General features: G+C 53.6%; 1 protein-coding gene across 1 annotated transcript; it reads right to left on the reverse strand.

The window, feature by feature from the left end:
- Nucleotides 1-9,248: 9,248 nt before the first annotated feature.
- Nucleotides 9,249-16,299, reverse strand: LOC100729651 (sulfotransferase 1C2). The gene is made up of 8 exons (XM_003471744.4): nucleotides 15,919-16,299; nucleotides 13,866-14,016; nucleotides 13,382-13,507; nucleotides 12,720-12,817; nucleotides 11,912-12,038; nucleotides 11,387-11,481; nucleotides 11,098-11,278; nucleotides 9,249-9,555 (listed from the first exon to the last, which is right to left on the reverse strand). The coding sequence occupies exons 2-8, from the start codon at nucleotides 14,008-14,010 to the stop codon at nucleotides 9,443-9,445; spliced, it is 885 nt and encodes a 294-aa protein (XP_003471792.1). The 5' UTR covers nucleotides 14,011-14,016; nucleotides 15,919-16,299; the 3' UTR covers nucleotides 9,249-9,442.
- Nucleotides 16,300-17,452: the final 1,153 nt, after the last annotated feature.

Here is a 17,452-nt window from a genome sequence, read left to right on the forward strand (position 1 = left end):
TCAAAATCCCATCTGCATAGAAGTAACCAGAACACAGGCTCCTTGTGCCCTCCACAGGCTAGAAATGAGGCACAAAGGATGGGATTAGCTCTTTGGAAAAGCCAAGATCCTAAACACAAGGGAATGTTAAAAAACTGTGTTTTCTTGAAAACCCTTAAGACCAGAGTTTTTAGGAGAATGGGAAAAGGCTGTGTGTGAATTGTGGGGATGGTAGGGTCACTTGTTGGGGTCTGTATCTAGATCCCCAATCCCCCAAACAGGTGCATAGCCAAGGCCCAAAGGAATGATAAAATTGGCATGATCTTTGGGGCTCCAGGACTAAAATTCTCTGCAGAGTTCATAACTCTGCTAGCCAACCAACTGACACTGGGTAGCCCATATTTAATCATAACACATGAAGAGTTGAGTGGAAAATGCAAGAGCAGGATCTTGGGCAGGGTTTAAGGACCCCTGAGAACAACAGACAATGCTATTAAAGAAAACCATCAAGAAAGTTTCCAAGCGGCCTCAGCTGTGGCCTATCTTGTCCCCTGAGATGTCTCTTCCTCCTCAGTTCAGCCATGCACAGGCCACAGAAGGCACTACACGTGTTTTCAGCTTCAATGTCTCCAACAGTTACTAATTCCAAAACAGTCGGAGCTGGCTCAAGCTCAGGTGCAGGCCCAGTAGAGGCTGGATAAGAACCACTCTGGGGGGGGGGGCAGTGGAGATGGCCTTTTATCCCATAGCCTGGTGTTTAATCAACTTTGGTTGCCAACCCCAGCACTTTGTCCTTCTGGGCAAATTTAGTGGACCACGAAGTTTTCACTTTGATAAAAGGTTGTTAGAAAAATTCAAACACTACACCATAGAGACCACATTACCTAAGCTGCTAGTTTCACACTCTTGGTGACCAGTGATTGTCCTTTGGAGGCTGGGAGTCAGCATGGACCACAGAGCAGGGGCAGCTTGGGCCCTGAGGAGCAAAGCCGTCTCTGCTGATTGCAGGCCCCCTCACCCACTCCCGCGTACCACGGTGGGTGGGGTGCAGCAGGTAGCTGCTCCTGTCTGTGAAGGATGCAGTGACTTCAGGATGGCATCTACTACAGGGGCTGCAGTAGATAACAGAGCTCTTGGAGGTTTACTGGGAGAGTGAAGAGCACATGGAGAGCTGCTGAGCAGCTATCTTAGGAACCCAGTGTACTCGGACAAAACTTGTGTTTTCAGAAGTGACTGACATCGGGTCCACAAAGCATTATGGGATATGCTGAGAAACAGATGCTTGACTAATAAATGCTCCTTGAAATCAACACACAGTAGAAAGACTTCATCTAAGTTTATAAATAGACTACATATGGGGAAAATTTACCAATGTGAAGCAGGGTGCAGCCGGCTCTCCCCATTTCAGGACAGATAAAGCAGCACACATGGTAGAGAAGATCAGGGCCATCACTGGACTCAGTGAGCGCTGAGCAGGCCCTTGCTCCAGGGGCTATAATTCAGGGAGCACACAGGCAATGAAGCAGTACCAAGCACTGCCATTCGAAAGGAGAGAATTTTCTGTGAAGCACAAGTACAAGAAGTTAGAGTATTAAGGAGTAGACCTCACACAATTTGAAATGCACCACAAGCTGTTCCAGTGCAAAGCCTGATGAAGTAGCTCACTTGAGTTTCACACAGTGCTTTGGGGTGGTCATTCCTGGGGGGCCATGGAGGATGGGAAGGAGGTGAGGTTTTTCCATGGAGGCTGGAGAGAACCTGTGCCAGGGACAGAAGGCCTCACTACTTGTGACAGAGCTGGTGCACAGACATGGGGCTGTGTCACAGCCAAGGGGCGCTGGCCCAGGGAGCCCATATCTTGTGTGGTGGGGATAAGCCCCTGTTGCAGCTTTAGATGGGAGAGCCTTGTTAGGACCCAGGGGGTGGCCAGACCCACTCCTTACTCCAGAGCAGACCTGCCCTCTCCAAGGAGGTTTTCTGCATAAATATCCTTGAGAAGATAATCTGGAGCAATGATGCACAGGACTGAGACAGATTCATGGAGTCATCTCCATGGAGAGGCCAAGGGACTCCTCCCAGGCCTCAGAGCAGAGTGGTAGCAGAGCCAGGTCCTGACAGTGTATGGAGCCCACACTCTGAACCAGGGGTGGGCCAGTCAGAGCCTTCTGTGAGTCTAGTGATCCAGAAATGGTCCTCACACTTATAAAGGGTTGTAAAAAAATTCCAACATTTTATAGAGATTGTGTAAGTTCCACAATGATGAAAATCATTACATAAGTTTACTGACCTGTGCTCTTAACCTCCTACCCCATAGAATGCAGAGTGGGTGTGTTATAGTCAGGATTTGCAAGGAGGACAATCCTCATACAGAACATATATTTTATAGTATTATTTATAATGATCCCCCCTGAAGTCAAATACAAAGAAAGTGCAGGAAATCTGTCCACAATGCTACAGACCTAGAAAATCCAGCAGAGGGCCTGGATCCTGTAGCAATAACCTGTATGAGTTCAGCTGAAAACCAGAGCCCATGACAATGACTCATGCAAGTCTGGTTCACGGTTCTGTGCTGGTCAGCAGTGATCAGCAGTGGAAGCTAGAAAGTCTGTTCCAGCAGAGTGAAGAATCTGTGCCAATAGTCTGAGGGTTCTGCAGTGGAGTTAACAAGTGATGCTCAAAATAAGGACCAGGACTCCCCTGAAAAGCGCCACACCCATCCACAGTGACAACAAGGACCCTAGCTCTTGGAGCCAGCTTGACAACTTCTCCTGGAGATGAACAGCACACATCTTCCCCTCCAGAGCTAGGAAGCAATGCTCAAAGTAAGGACCAGAGCTCCCCAAATCGAATCACAGCCATTCCTAGCAACAAGGTTCCAAGCTTCTCTGATGACAACAACTGAGTTCATGTATGGGAAGCCAACAGGATGAGCTCCTCCAGGAGAACCAAGGCTCCAAACAACAGCAATACTTAGGAGAACCCACAATGCTACTCTTCCTCTTTAGGTCTCCCTTTTATGCTGGTGACAGTCTTCAGGTGGGCCACCCACGCTCAGCACCATGCTGATTCAGTTCAGCTGTGGTTAAAATTGATCACTAGTTGCCAATCCACTGTAGGTTGTGTGGGGCCAGAGGTAGAGGTGGTAGGACAGATGTGAGCTGAACGTGGAATGGCCGTTCAGCAGGCAGGTGGAGAGTATACAGCAAGCAGCTCCCACAGAGAAGCAAAGTCTGTCTGAAGGGAGAAGCTCCTCATTTTCCAGACCAGAGCCCAGGGGATGCAGCCACTGCCTGCTCTGTCATGAACATGCAACATCTCCAGTTGAGCATGAGTGGTGATGACCCTGCAGCTCCATGGTGAACTGGCATGGGGGCTGGGGACAGGGTCCTCTGAGAGCCGGTGCTGGAGTGTGGTCACTTAGCCCCCGACACCTGCTCAGAAGACAGATGCATCTTAATCCAACTGAGCCCTTTGGCACTGGCTCTGGAAGATGCACCAAACCCCATAGTGATGCTCAGGCCTCCTGAGTCAGGAGAGAGCCAGCCGTAGCCAGGGCAGCCTTCTGTGGGTGGTGCTGTGTCCACTCTGGTGGCTCCTCGTTGGCCATGCTGCGAGCAGAGTGGTGGACGTTGCCCTTCTCCTGCCTGGATCCGAGGGTGGCTTCCAGACACATCTAAAGCAAATCCAAGTTCCGTCTTCAGCCTTGCTTCTCGTCCTTTCTGCCTCCTCCCCCGTTTTCTCTCACTCATCCCCATGGAGAGACTTTGCATGACTGACCTCGTCGTCCTCACACCTGCACTCTGTGGCCCTGGACCCTCCTGAAACATCGTGTTTCTTGGCTTGTTTACGTCTGTCCCAAGCCCTCACTGGAATGTACGCTGCTGAGGAGGAGGACTTGGCCTCATGTGGCCTCCAGTCTCTACTCTGGGGCAAGCGTCTGCAGCTTGGTGGGAATGTGGAGGCTCTCTGCTCAACGAACGCCTCAGTTATGAGCCTCCTGTGAAAGCACCAACCTTGTCTCCTGTGCTGGAGAAAATCTCAGCAGACAGGTAGACAAGGTGATCCCACTGAATCAGGGGAGTGATACTCCGACCTACTATCTGTCGGTTGCGAGTTTGTGTTCTCTAAAGGCGAAGAAAGAATTTTAGGAAAAACAGAGGTTAAGAGCAGAATATATTGATTGAGAAAGAGAAAGCTTCTGTCTGAGAGAGAGAGAGAGAGAGGGAGGGAAAGAGAGAGAGAGAGACAGACAGACAGAGAGACAGAGAGACAGAGAGACAGACAGAGACAGAGACAGAGACAGAGACAGAGGGAAAGAAAGAGAGGCAGAAAGACAGACAGAGGGGGTCCTGAGCAGGCTGCCAAAGACTCTGTCTTTTCTAGGGAGATTTATAGAGAAAAACCATGGGGTGAGATGGGTTGAAGGTGGGCAAAAAGGAACTCTCAATGTGGGCATGAGGTGGGACAGAATTATGGTTAACCAATAAGATTAATTGCTCAGGTAAAAGTGATTAAATCAGGGACAAATGGGGAAGCCAGTCATGTAGAAAGCGGGAAAGAGAGCAGTGATTCTTCCCTAGGGGTTGGGGTGGTGACTCTTGGCTTCCTCAGGGTGACAGAGACCTACTTAGAATATCAGTCCTTAGGATGTGGGTGCATTTGTTTGATCTTTTTTTCTTTGGGCCTGGTCCACAGCGGGAGGTGTCTGTCTCCTTCACATTTGCAAGGTATCTGGACATCTGCACTGGTTCTTTCAAGGACCTAACCCTGTCTGATGGCCTAGAATGTTCCTAAGTAACTCAGCTGCCTGGTGACTGAGTTGTCAGGAAGTGCCCAGCACAAAGGGTCCCTGTGGGAAGGGGATGTGGAGAAAGATGTGTCCCTGTATGGTCTCCCATGTGGAAAACTGCAGGGAATTCCACCTATTTATGAAAACAAACAAATGAGTGAGCAGAGCTGCGGAGGACCTCTGTGAACCCGACCACGCCTGCCTCATTTCTTCATTCAGCCACAGAGCTAGGCCATCCTAGAACTGTGGGCAAGACAGCAGGGTGCCTGAGGAAATGGGCTGGGGAGACCCTGAGTGACCCCGACTCCATGTGGGGAGAGTGGCTCATGTGTCAAGGCCAGAGCCGCTAGGTGGGGACAGGTACCTGATACTGCTGGGTTTGGAACAACTGATTTCCAAGAACCTATCAGGCTGTGGTGAGGAAGGATGGCCATGGCTGTGGGCCAGGACAGGCCATCAGCGCCCAGCTGCTGAGTCACACCTTAGAGGAGGTATGACTCAGGACCTCAGGTGTAACCTTGAAGAGAGGTGTGTGTCTCTCTCTCTTCCCTTTGGTCTCTGCCCTGGCTGAGAATGTGGACAACCAGGGTGCTTTTAAGACCCTCAAGTTTATGCTTTGTGGGCCTTAGGACCAAGACCCGGAGGAAGCAATAGGGGTGGGCACTTATCCCTTCCTTAAGGGGGTGCAAAGAATGGGTGTCCCAAGAGTGGGGTGGAAGGAGGAACCTGAGACTTGAGTGATGGTGGTGGATGGGGTCCCTGCCTATGGGCCTGCAGGTCCCACTCCAGCAGTAACCAATGCAAGGCAAAGACCCTGAGCTACTCCTGCTGGAGAAGCTGTGAGCTCAGGACTGTGCCATAGCAGCCCCCAAATCACAAACACCCGGCTGGATGCAGACCTTGGCCAGGGGGAGGGGCTGTGATTTTCTGGCAGGAGAACACACTAGGCACAGGAGCTCCTTCCCCACTTGTCAAGCCTTTGGTGATACCTATGCCCTTTTGGCTGGGCCTTGGCCTGAGAGAGGCTTGGTCAGCTGGTGGCTACTGTGGGGAGCACTGGGGAGCCCAGTGTCCTGCGGGAACTGGGGGAAGACAGGTCAATGTCTCAAAGAGGAGATGAAGCTGATTTCAGGGCCAGAAGGAGAACCTGAGGCTGGCTTAGGCCTTGGCCCCTCTGTGGTGTCAGGCTGTTTGGGACAGGGGTGAGGGCAGGAAAGTGGGGACAGCTTCTTTCTAGGCCTAGCAAGAAAGCATGACAAGGAAAACAAGAGCAAACAAAGAACAAACCGGGCACTGGAACAGCAGTTAGGCCACTGCTGGCAGAGGCAGCCTGATTTCATCCTTCAGTACCCAGAGGAAAGACAGGTTGACACATCACACTTGAGGGAAGGTCAGCGATTGTTCCTGCTGCCAGCAAGCAGGTCAGGGATGCTACCCTCTGGCCGGTTCTGCTGCTGCCCAGGATGGACTCCACAGCCAAGAGCCCTTCATCTGCAACTGGAAGAGTGGTACCAGGACCCCTGGGACTGATGCCAGCAAAGCCTGCCTGGAACCCTGGCATCTGGTGCTGGACAGGCCCATTCTCTCCTGGACCCTCGAGAACCTTTGGGAAGTGGACGCTTTGTCAGGGGAGGCCTGTCCAGCGCCTCTGAGGGGATCTGACTCAGGTCCATGTCATGAAAGCAGCACTGGTAAAGCAAAATGAATGCTGTACCCTCTGGTGTCCTGGGGGCAGTGACTACCAGGCTGCATGGGCATCAGAGGGTTGTGCAGATCCTGGAGACTGGCAAAGATCTGGAGTGGACTGGGCATCCATGATCTGCCTAAAGTGCCTGCAGTAGCCCTGATGGCTGATGACAAAGCCAGTTGAGACCTGGAGAGGGATGATGAACCCAGGCTGATGGCCCTTGCTGTGGCTGCCTGGTGGCTAATCTACCACTATTAGCAAGGACCCATTGTCCCAAGTCCATGCACAGAGCTTTGTCCAGGCTGGTGCCACCTCAGGCTTTGTGTTTGGGGAGTCACAGGACACCAGAAAGTGGCTGTGCACACACCTGTGCAGGGGGACAGGCTGCCAGCGCCATGGAGACCCAGCACCCTGGATGTCTGTGATGTCCCTTGGGGCAATGAGGTATGAGGGTTGCTGCATTCTGACAGCCTCTCCTTCCCACGCCATGCTCCATGCTGACAAAGAAGGAGGGATGGTGATGCTGCTGGTACACTTCTGAGAAAGCAGGGACGTTGATGGTCAGTGCAAGCTCTGGGCCTCTGCTCAGCCAGCGCACAAGTGGCCTTATAGGGCTCTCTGTGACAGCGGTGTTGTGTCAGGTGTTCCCATGGAAGCAACAGGTCCCAGAGTGCATGGTCACCTGTGCCAGGGACCTAACCCAGACCTCAGCTCAGTGCAGCTGCCTGCTATTCAGGGAAGGCGATGGCTTGATGCTGGGCACAAAGCACATCTCTTGAGCTGCACTGGTACTGAGGCTGGTCACCTGTGAAACCATCTCCCACTCCAGTCCTGCAAACTCCCCAGTGTAAGAGAGGCCAGCCCCAAACTGACACTGCTGCTGCACAGACAGGTCCAGAAAGGCCCCGAGGGCCTGGACCACTGTGGCTGCCACTGATACCACGTGGCTTGAGACCGGAGGACATCAGGCATCTAGAGCAGTGTGGCTGGCTCTGGCCTTGGGTGGTCTGTCCTGGCCTGACCATTTGCCAGACTCACACTGCTTGGTACAGGGCACAAGGGATATTGTCTCCTGGCTTTGCCAACCAGAGAGTGATGATATGGCCACTGCCAAGGTCTGGAGAAGCTGAAAGCTATGTGCTGGAACCTGTGCTGGACTGAGAGTGAGTAGGAACCCATCTCATAGCACATGTGAACCAGGGTTTGTGAAAACACATGGTGACACACTCATCTGCCCCAGAATCTAGGTTGCAGGGTGGGCACCAAGGGAGAGTATTGGAAGGGGCTAAGCACAACATTGGGCTTGGCCCACTGTGGCAGCTGGACTGAAGTCCTGGAGGACTATGGGCAAACCTCATCACCACGTGGCTGGCATGGCTGAGTGCCAGGAGTGCCAGCCCAGACACTGTCACTTCCCAGCTGCTCACCCTCACCTGTGCTGTTGTTTGGACAGGGGTCGGCACTGTTGCCGTGGAATAGCGGTGAATCCTGTGGGTCCCAGGGACTCCCGGCTGCTCCCCCAGAAGAGCAGCTGCTTTCTCCTGCAGTGTGAGGCGTTTCAGCTCCCAAGCTTGGATCCCCTTGATGCTGTTGGACTCTGGACCTGGGTTATGGCTTGTGCCTTGTGGGCAGCAGTTGGTCTCCAGGTCTGGTGTGCCATTTCACCCTTAGTTCAGAGATCACCCGCGGGTCTGGCCTGCCTGTTGCATGTGTCGTGGGCTCCAGAACACCAGCCCCCAGCCACTGCCATGCTGTCTGACCAAGAAGCTATCACAGGAGTGTCATGCTGGGCATGCAGCTCTACCTGGACAAGTTCCCAATAAATGCTTGTTTTCGCATCTATGGCTTTGTAGTTCTATTGCTCTGTTGTCTCTGTTGCCAAAGGTCGCCCTGCATACCAAGGTGTCCCTGCAGTGGGTTGATCTCTATGCCAGGCAGGTCCTGAGCCACTGAACTGTATCCCCAGCCCAGAAGGCAGTGTCTTAACCCATGTATAGGCACCTCTTTCTAATCCGACTTATGGGGGTCCAACCGGTCTTTCTGCTCCCCAGAACCACACTTCCTCCAGCAAGTCCCCAAACTTTTTACCCTGCAGTCTTGCATCTGCCTGCTTGTTCCTTAGTCTCACGGCATCCTGTAGCAAGACCACATGCACTCAGGCTGCGTTGCTCCTCAGCAAATCCTGAACCTCTAGGTTGGTTTAGTTCCCAGTTGATGAGGGGAAGGGAAGACAATGAGTGCACACTGAATGGCAGAGGTTATCTGCATGAGCAGACCTTAGTTAGGCTCCCCAGCCTTCTCCTGGGCCCACTGTGTGCTTCCTTATAAAACTCTGCTCTTGCAAGAATCCCACTAGGAATCTGCCCAAGGCCAGGTCTGATCACTGTGGGCTGCCTGTCAGGCTCCATATCCTCCACCACCTCCAGGTGGCGCCAGCCACCCTGCTGTGTCCTCAGCAGGTCTCCTTCCTCTGTTGGTTCTTGGAGCCCTCATCCTTATGGATTCTCCATCAATAATTTCCCATCCTGTGGGCCCACCCCACTCCTTGAACCCTTTTTACTCCTGCTTGTACCCCAGCTCCTCCTCCTTACACGAGACTCTGTTGCCACTGGCTCTACACCTACTGAGATGTGCTGAGTTTTATGCACTATGACTGAATATGTCCTCTAACAAAATCAACCAGGCCTTCTGTGCTTGTACTCAAGGGATTACTATACCACAGACTAGAAATCTAGGGGAGATTGTGCTGGAAGAATGGGGACTTTTTAAAAAAAATCCTTCTAGTGTCAAGTCTTATATTTGACTGAGTTTATTAAGTGGTCTTATTTCTCACTTTAGGAAAGCTGTGGAGAAACTGGCATTGGATATGGTCCTTCAGAAGGAAGCCTTGATATCAGGGGTGCCAGGCTCCCCTGCATGCGCCATGTGCTTTCAGAGCTTCCTCTGGCTGAGGACGAGGCCCATGCTGGGGCTCCTTCATGGCTGGTTCAGAGTTCTGCGCAGAAGCGGATGGAACTGCCTTGCATCTTTTCCCTGTAAATTTTCTCAAACCTCTCATTCTGGGCCACCGTGAAGTGGTTTTTCCAGTCCCCCACAGTTCCTAGAGGACAGAAGATGAAGCAGGAGTGTCACACTCTGATTGAAGTTGGGTGGCCTGACCTGAACTGTGAGTGCTTGGGTCCTCTCTGTCCACAGCCAGGCACACCAGGTTCCCATGAGGGGACCCCAGCCAGACTGTAGCTCTCTGCTCTGAGCACAAGGTGTGCCTCCCTGCACCAGAGACACAAGGGAGCAGGGACATGGCAGGCCTGACCTGCCCTGTGGTGCAGCCACTTGCTGGACTTACACAGACACAACAGCATGGGCACAGTCGAACCTCAACCACATGGAGGGATCAAGGACATTACAGTGGCCAGAGGCCTTAGACATGACATACTGAGACAGGCCAGATCAGTGTGTGGTGACAGGCAGATAGTGCTGGCCTCTGAGGTAGTGACAGTGGTAGGCACCCAAGGGGAGCTTTCCAGGACAATGAGAAGAGTGCTCCTGTGACTGGGTGATGCACAGGTACACTAGAATTCCTTGAACTGTGTGCTTAATATCTGTATGTTTTTTTAGGTAGATTGCCTTTCAATGAAAATAATCTAGCACCCACTAGAATTAGAAATAACTTTAGGTACAGAAATACTCTGTCCCACTAAAGTCCCTCCTAGAACATTAGGGATCAGAAGCAAAAGCACTGGGAGAGAAGGACCTGTGCACATCAGTGTTTGATGCCCCACTATTTGTAAGGATGAGCCCTTAGAGAGTAGGTGGTTATCTGTCATTGGAGGAGGAGAGCCAGGGGTCGGTGGGGAAGCCTCTTTGGTGGAACACGGTCTTCGAGCCCAGAGGGAGGACCGTGGCGGGGCACACCAGCGTGAACACAGCTGTGCCTGTATTTCTGGGAGCAACCCTGCACTTTAGGCTGGATGTCTTCATGTGTGTATGAGCCGGGCACAGAGTGGAGGTGTCCAGAGCCATGAGGAAGGGGGACAGCGTAAGCAGAATGGGGCTGTGTTATCTATGTGCAATGCGGAAGAGGAATGAAATCACTATGTGCCACAAACACAGTAAAACAAATTTTAGAGAAAAAAAAAGGGAAGGAAAGATGAGGCCACGGCCTGCAGGAGAGGGTGGGCGCCAGTCTGTCACCCCGACTCCCTGCTTTGCTGAAGGAGTGTGGGAACATGAGAGCCTGTGGAGAGCCTCAGGGATGGGAGGTGTCCCTGGGACGTGTGGGCACTACTGCCCTACAGAGCAAGAAGGAAAATGTGTGTGTGTGCATGGCAGGGGGAAAAGACCTCTAGACTAGGTGGCTGCTACTACTTAAATAAAAATGACAAAGTCATCTTCTTAGAAAAAGTAGGAGCTGGGCCAATTGGAATGCCTCTTTTCAGAATCTGAGCTAAGATCTATTAAGAGGTGCAGGAACGAGAGTAGGCAATCGTGATGTACTGCAGGAGTATGCCGGGGTCAGGGCAGGTTGGGAGCAGAAACTGAGGCAGGGAAGCTCCAGTGCCAGTGCCTCGCAGGAATAGGACCCACACTCATGCAGTCAGTGTACCCAGATAGCCTGAGATTCGACAGAGGCCCTACAAACCTTTCCTCATGAAGGAGGAAATGGATTGGTCCATGAGAGATTTGGGAACTGTGGAGCGATTTGTCATAGGATTCTCTTTCATTTTCTCGAAGGACGTCTCCCGGACAATTTTATCCAGCACTGCTTCTCCCAAGTCCTTTCCCATGAACTGCATCACCTTCCGAATTTCCTGCTTTGGGTTCTGGGGTGAGGTGGGCATTGGATTTGAATGGAAAAATTTTAGAAAGACACTGTTAAATCCCTCTTTCCCCCCAAGGTAGGCCGAAACATCTCTGAAGGGTGTTCTCACCCTCTTTATGTCCTCGTAGAAAAGGAAGAGCACCTGGTGTCTGTCCCTCACATCCCACCATCCTGTCACATGGTCAAACCAGGAGCCCCAGGCCACTGCAAGACACAGGGAGCCAGAGGCCATACAGGATGGGACAAAACCTTGCAGTCTGGAAGTTTGGAGTGGAGGAGGGGAAATCTAGGGTCAGGTATGTTCTGGGGTCCTGCATTGGAAGATCTTTTGGATTGGAACAAGCCTTGGTTCTCTTCCCAACTTGCCACTTAAGTGGCTTCATGTTGGTTATGTGCCACCTCTCCTACAGGGAGAGGGATTCTGCATGCAGTGCTAGGATGGAGACTCCTGGGTTGCCTGGAGGTGTTTGCACGAGCTTTGGGTCAGCATGGAGGCTGCCAGAAGCCTCACCTGGTCTCAGCCAGTGGTGGCACTGACTACAGGAGGTGCTAGACATCTGGGGATGTAACATGGTTCCCCAGACTTGGCCTGGGGGTGGGAATGTAGGCAGTGGAATGAAGAGCTTTCTTCTACCTTTCCCATTGACGAAGGTTTCAAAGTACTCTTCCCAGGTGCCTGGTTCGGGGAGCACTTGGTTCATCCTCTGGAAGTGGTAGTAGGATACCATGCAGTCCTTGGCATTCCGAGCCACATAAAGGAACTTGGGGTGAGAGGAAAGCAGCTGAGACTTGTGATAGGTGGGTTCCCAAAGGGCTCCCAGGCTGTCCAGGACTGGCAGCGGCCTGTGGTCTTGTGACCTGCTGACCACCTGCCTCTCTACCAATCTGAGGTTTCCTGGGTGGTCCTGTGATCACATGGTCAGCCAGCCTGGCTCCTGATTGCCCCTCTGTGCAGAAGCAAACCCTTCCTGTAGTGGTGACCTGTCATTCACTAGGAATGAGCATCTGGGTGTGAGTGAACCCCCATACATTCCATCTGGTTTTCCTAGAGAAGCTGGAGACCTTCATGGGTAGGAGTTTGGGCCATGCTTGTGGGCTCTTAGCTGACTGCACATGGGCCAGCCCTGGACACTGAGCAGCTCATGCCTGTGTGTGAGCGAGCATGCTGCGTGCTGGCAGTGGGGGGGTTGAGAGTGTCCAGAGTAAAACAGGGTCCAGGGTGGGGGCCATGCCAGTATCAGCTCCCTTGCTCCTGCCTCCCAGTCTACTCCAGGAGTCTCCACATCTGTAGCCACTGCCTGACTCCCGCCTCCTAGGCTGCTCCAGTTGTATTCACCTTGAGGACTGGTCACCCCCGCCCCCAGGACTAGATACCCTGAATCCCCTCACCCCTGTGTACACTCACCCTGCTTCAATCCCTGGCCCGCAGGTCCCCTTTCTACCTTGCAGTGATTTTCCCAGAAAGAAGTTGGCAGCAGTGCTGTGGACAGGTGCGTCCTCAGTGTCCGAGGGGAGGGCATGGCATTGGCTCTGTCCACACCTGCAGGACAACCTCAAGTGACACGTTGGCATGTGCCTCACTCCGTGGACCTGGGTTCCAGGCTGGGTCCACAGAGTCCCACCCGTGCCTCTCTGCTTCCTCGACTCGGGGTCTCACGGTGGACAGATGGCAGCACTCTCACTTTGGGGGGCTCATGAGGTCTAAGGGGCTAGCGCCCCAGGTTAACTTACTGTCAGCCTTGGGATGCAGGGTGGATCAACCATGGCCCAGCGGCAGCTGGGCAGGGCAGCACTGGCCTGGAGAGCAGACACTATGCACCCCAGGCCCTGTGCCATCCTCCTCCCATCCCCAGAAATGCAGTCATGATTTCTACTCTTTCTAAACCCTCCCTGGACTCCTGCCCTTTGTGAACATGGTGCTAAAGTACAAAAGGCACTGAAGACACAGCCCAGGGCTGTGCTGCAGGAGTCATCAGTGGCATGGAAAGGGAAACAGAGGCAGCAGCGAGGGGAGAAGAGGGAGGAGAGAACCGGAAAAGAGGAGCAGAGACCAAGGAGAGCTGGGAGAGGCAGAGACAGGAGCCTGGCCATGAGAGGAGCTCACCCGAGGGCTGGGGTGGCCGTGCCCACTCGATGAATGGGTGGCGGTGCTGAATGATGGACCGCTGGCACCTCACCTCATCTCCATCCTGTTCAATCATGTCTACGATTTCCTGAATCCACGTTGTCCCTGAGGGCCGGTGCAGGGGAGAAGCAGAGAACTAAGATGGCTGGCCCTGAGGCATCAGTGTGGTGGACGCTGCAGAGACTGCTGTGGCTGCTGCCTCCCTTGGGCTAGGATCCTGCTAGCCAGGACCTAGGGACACCATCGCCATGACCTAGGGACACCATCGCCATGACCTAAGGTTGCCATGGCCAACACTCCACTAGCCAGGACTGAGGGATACCACATGGGAGGGACCTCGGGTTTGTATGTGGAGTGGAGTCACAGAGGTCAAACTTCTGCCCACCTGAAGCACTGGTGCACAGCCCCAGCACCACCCCTCAGGGTACTAGGACAGGGATTCTGACTACCCTGCCTCAGCTACCTGACTTGGGGTAGGTACAGATGAGGAGGTCGTCAGGCTTGGCTTCAAAGTTCTGGATCTGGCTCCAGTTGTCCACAGTGGCAGCCTGCAGGGGGACCCCTGCCACCTCTGCCAAAGGCTTCCTACACTTTGTGTCCTCAGCCATGGTGTCCTGGGGACAGAAGAGAGCACGCTTTCTGGAAAACATGATGTGACTGTTGTGCCCATCTCAGTGCAGTGTGCTGGCTACACATGCTGTGCGGCTTCCCCACTGCCCATCTCCTGGATGCCCCTAACTTCTCAAATGGAAGTGCTGCATCCACAGAACACCAATGATGGGTGCCCAGCCCGCCCTGACTGCCTGTGCTGTCGTGTCTGTAAAACTGATGCCACCCGACTCCCTTAGCTTGGTGTCCACGAGGTTCAGCAGGGTGGCATGGGACTGGGCCGCCCTCTGTGGAGCCGATGCTGCTCCTGGCCTCCCTGAGCTATGTGGCTGCCCTAGGACACTGTGGTGCTGCCACCCTCAGTTGCTATGAGCAACCCTGCCGTAAACGCTGGGCACAGATATCTTTTTGGGCACCTCCTTTTCCTTGTCTTGGCTGTGTGTCCAGACTAGATCAAGTATTTGACTTTTTGAGGAAATGTTGTACTATTTTTCACTATGCTGTATCACCATGTGAGGATTTGTGTTTCTCTAAATCATTGCCACCCTGGTTCCTTCTGGTCTTCTCTGGACTCAGCGTGAGAGGGCAGCAGTGCCTCAGACGACTGTGGCTGTGGGAACACAGAAGCAAGTGGGTCCCACAAGCTCAGGGCTGGAACTAGGAGTGCTTCCTGACCTGGCATGAGGGCTGGGCAGTGAGGGGATGGCACAGCTGCATCTGGTGCTCTGGTGTGTATAGTGGGACAGAAAGGGAAGGCGGGAGGAGGGCAGCTGCCTCTGGGAACTGCAGGGCCTGCAGGGTGATGTGGGCTGGGTCTAGAGCTCTGATCAGAGGCTGCTATGAATTGTGAGTTGCTTGGGGGGCCAGCTCCAGCAGGCATTGTATGCCAAGCAGCATGCGAGCTCCATCAGGCAGTGCCCATCTCTGTTCCTAAAGTTTCAGTTCTGTGATCACTCGAAAGCCATGTGCACTTGGGAGCAGCTGTGTGGTGAATGTGAGCCTCTCATGGGGCTTGGATCCCATCTGATCCTCCCCCTCAATGCCAGGCAGTAGCACCGGCCCTAGCACCCACACAGGGGTTCCTAAGGGGTGGCTGGCACACTGCGGTTGGGGCTGCTCGGCCAGGGTGGTTGGCGGATTATGTGGGTTAGATGCTGTATCAGGACCCTGCCCATCCTGGGTGCCTAGTGCTGGATGGTCTTCAGTCATAGGATACCAGTGTCACACATTCGGGCCTCAGGACCCTGCTGCCCACTGTGCTGGAGTCTATGCCAGGCATGCTAGCATGGGCCAAAGCTCGGGTGGCTGGTGCAGCAGGGCTCCCAGTCCTTCTCACTATCCCAGGGCAGGGGCCACATCAGCTCCTGTCCCTGTCCATGGAATGTGGGGACACAGACACACAGCTGCCCCTGAGCAGCTGTCCAGAAGCTTTGAGTCTTGTCCAGGTATGTCAGCTATGGACTCCTTGATGAAGCCATCCCTGTCTGTGGCTCCATGGGCAGAAACAATGGTTCCCCCTGTGGAATCCTACTGCAGCTCATGAGTACCCTTCCTATGTTTTACGTCACTGTCCAGTAATTGTACAACCTGGCCCTGGAACAGGGGCCTGGATGGGTCCTGTTTACAGGTCCAGTGTAGGCTGTGGTCAGAGGCTGGCACCATGTGGGTGGCCCTCAGCAGCCAAATGGACAGTCATATCCGGAAAGTTCCAGCTGGCCCTGAGAGGAAGGGGAGAGGGCTTGGAGGAAACATTAGGGTGGAAAGAGGTGGGGTGGTGAGGGCTTTGGAGGTTTTTGCCTGACTGCAGATCCAGCAGTCAAGCTGTTGTCCATAGCATTTGCAAGTTACCCTGCCAGTTCCTTAGGCTTCTTCCTGATGGGGTTAATCTACCTGCTCATAACACTTACCTGTATGATTGGAGCCCTACACACACACAAGTTCAGCACAGCAGTCCTCTTGCACCATCCCGCCTTCTGGGAGTCAGCAGCCAGAAGCCCAACCAAAGGCTAACGCGCAGAGTCTGCTCCTGGTCACGGGCACCTCAAGGTCCCAAGCTGCAGCTGCCAGCGTAGTCCCCAGGAGCCACTCTGGGAGTGCTTGGGCTCAGAGACACCACCAAGATCTGCCACCAGGACGCATGACCACCCTGCACTGTGATTCGAAGCTCTGGGCTCCTGCAAATGCAGATGCAGGAGAAAACACCTAGGAGCCTTCCCTCTGTGAGCCCTGTCACCCGTGTTAAGCAGAAAGTCTAAGATGGGCAGGGCTTGGGTGTAGCTGCACCTATGGCCCCAAGAAAGCTCTGCCCCAAAGCCTTGCCTGGAGACAGGCGGCCCTCCCTGAGCACACAGCCTGTCAATCATTTAAACACAAACATGAGGTTGAGTGAGTGGCCAGAGGAGCAGAGTCCACAGGTTACCAGTTGCTGCATCCCTCAGTCAGCTCCGTGGGACTCCTCCTCCACGCTGGACCCTAGCTAAAAGGAGCCCGAATCTGTGTTGGGTTGGGGATGTTGGTCCCTCTCTTCTGGATCATGTATTTACCGAGTAAATCTTTCCTTGCCCCACAACTTGTCCTCAAAATGGGTTCTGATCAAGCAGGGAGTGGTGTACTTGGGTTTGGGAAGAGGGAAGTAGGAAGTTAGCCCTGGGCCAGATGTGCCCAGCGCTGGGCAACTTTTGCCTTGGGTCACTCTGCATGGATGAAGGGAGGTAGGGGACCTGTGTCCAGTGGTGCCTAGGACCAGAGGCCAGGGTGATAACAAACCCTTTCTTAGCCCTAAGTGCTTACCAGAGCCAGCACTTTCAGCCCCACACAGTGAGGACAGAGGGGAAGAGCTGTCCACAAGTGGTTCAGCCTGAGATGCGCTTCCTGGAGGCAGAGTCCTGGGTCCTGTTCCTTGGAGGGTCAGACTGACCTGGTGCCAAGCAACCCTGTGCTGCTGCCCTTCTGCCCAAGGCCAGCCCGGCTCAGACCGGGTGATTTCTGGACTTCAAGTGCCCTGCTGAAGCAGCCTTGAGTCCTGTGGCCCCAGAGGCTCCACCCTGCTTCTCTTTCCAAGGGGCATGTTTCTTCGTCTTCCTGCAGTCTTGCTGAGCATTTTCTCTTCCCAATTCACTGAGGCAGCACTGATACTCAGCCCCAGTGGACTCCCAAGTCCACACACTCTTTCTCTGGACGTCTTCACCCATCACCCGTCTGCTCACTGTCACCCATCACCGGTGTCTGCAAAGCCAGTGCCACCTGCTCTGTGCCCACATGCCCTCATCATGGTCCTCAGCACCCTGTGGGCTGCATCTTCCACACTGAAGCACAGGCTCAGACCCCCCTCCCACCTAATGACATCATTTATTAACGTAACATACACACGTGCTACAGTTGATAGATTTCACGTGCATGATGGCAACTGTGAACAAGCTCAGCCCTCTGTACCTGCAGCTC

The sequence above is a fragment of the Cavia porcellus genome, unplaced genomic scaffold (assembly GCF_034190915.1).
Source record: "Cavia porcellus strain 051 isolate PalLab524CR breed Dunkin Hartley unplaced genomic scaffold, mCavPor4.1 scaffold_18, whole genome shotgun sequence".
In the NCBI taxonomy this organism is placed as follows: domain Eukaryota; kingdom Metazoa; phylum Chordata; class Mammalia; order Rodentia; family Caviidae; genus Cavia; species Cavia porcellus.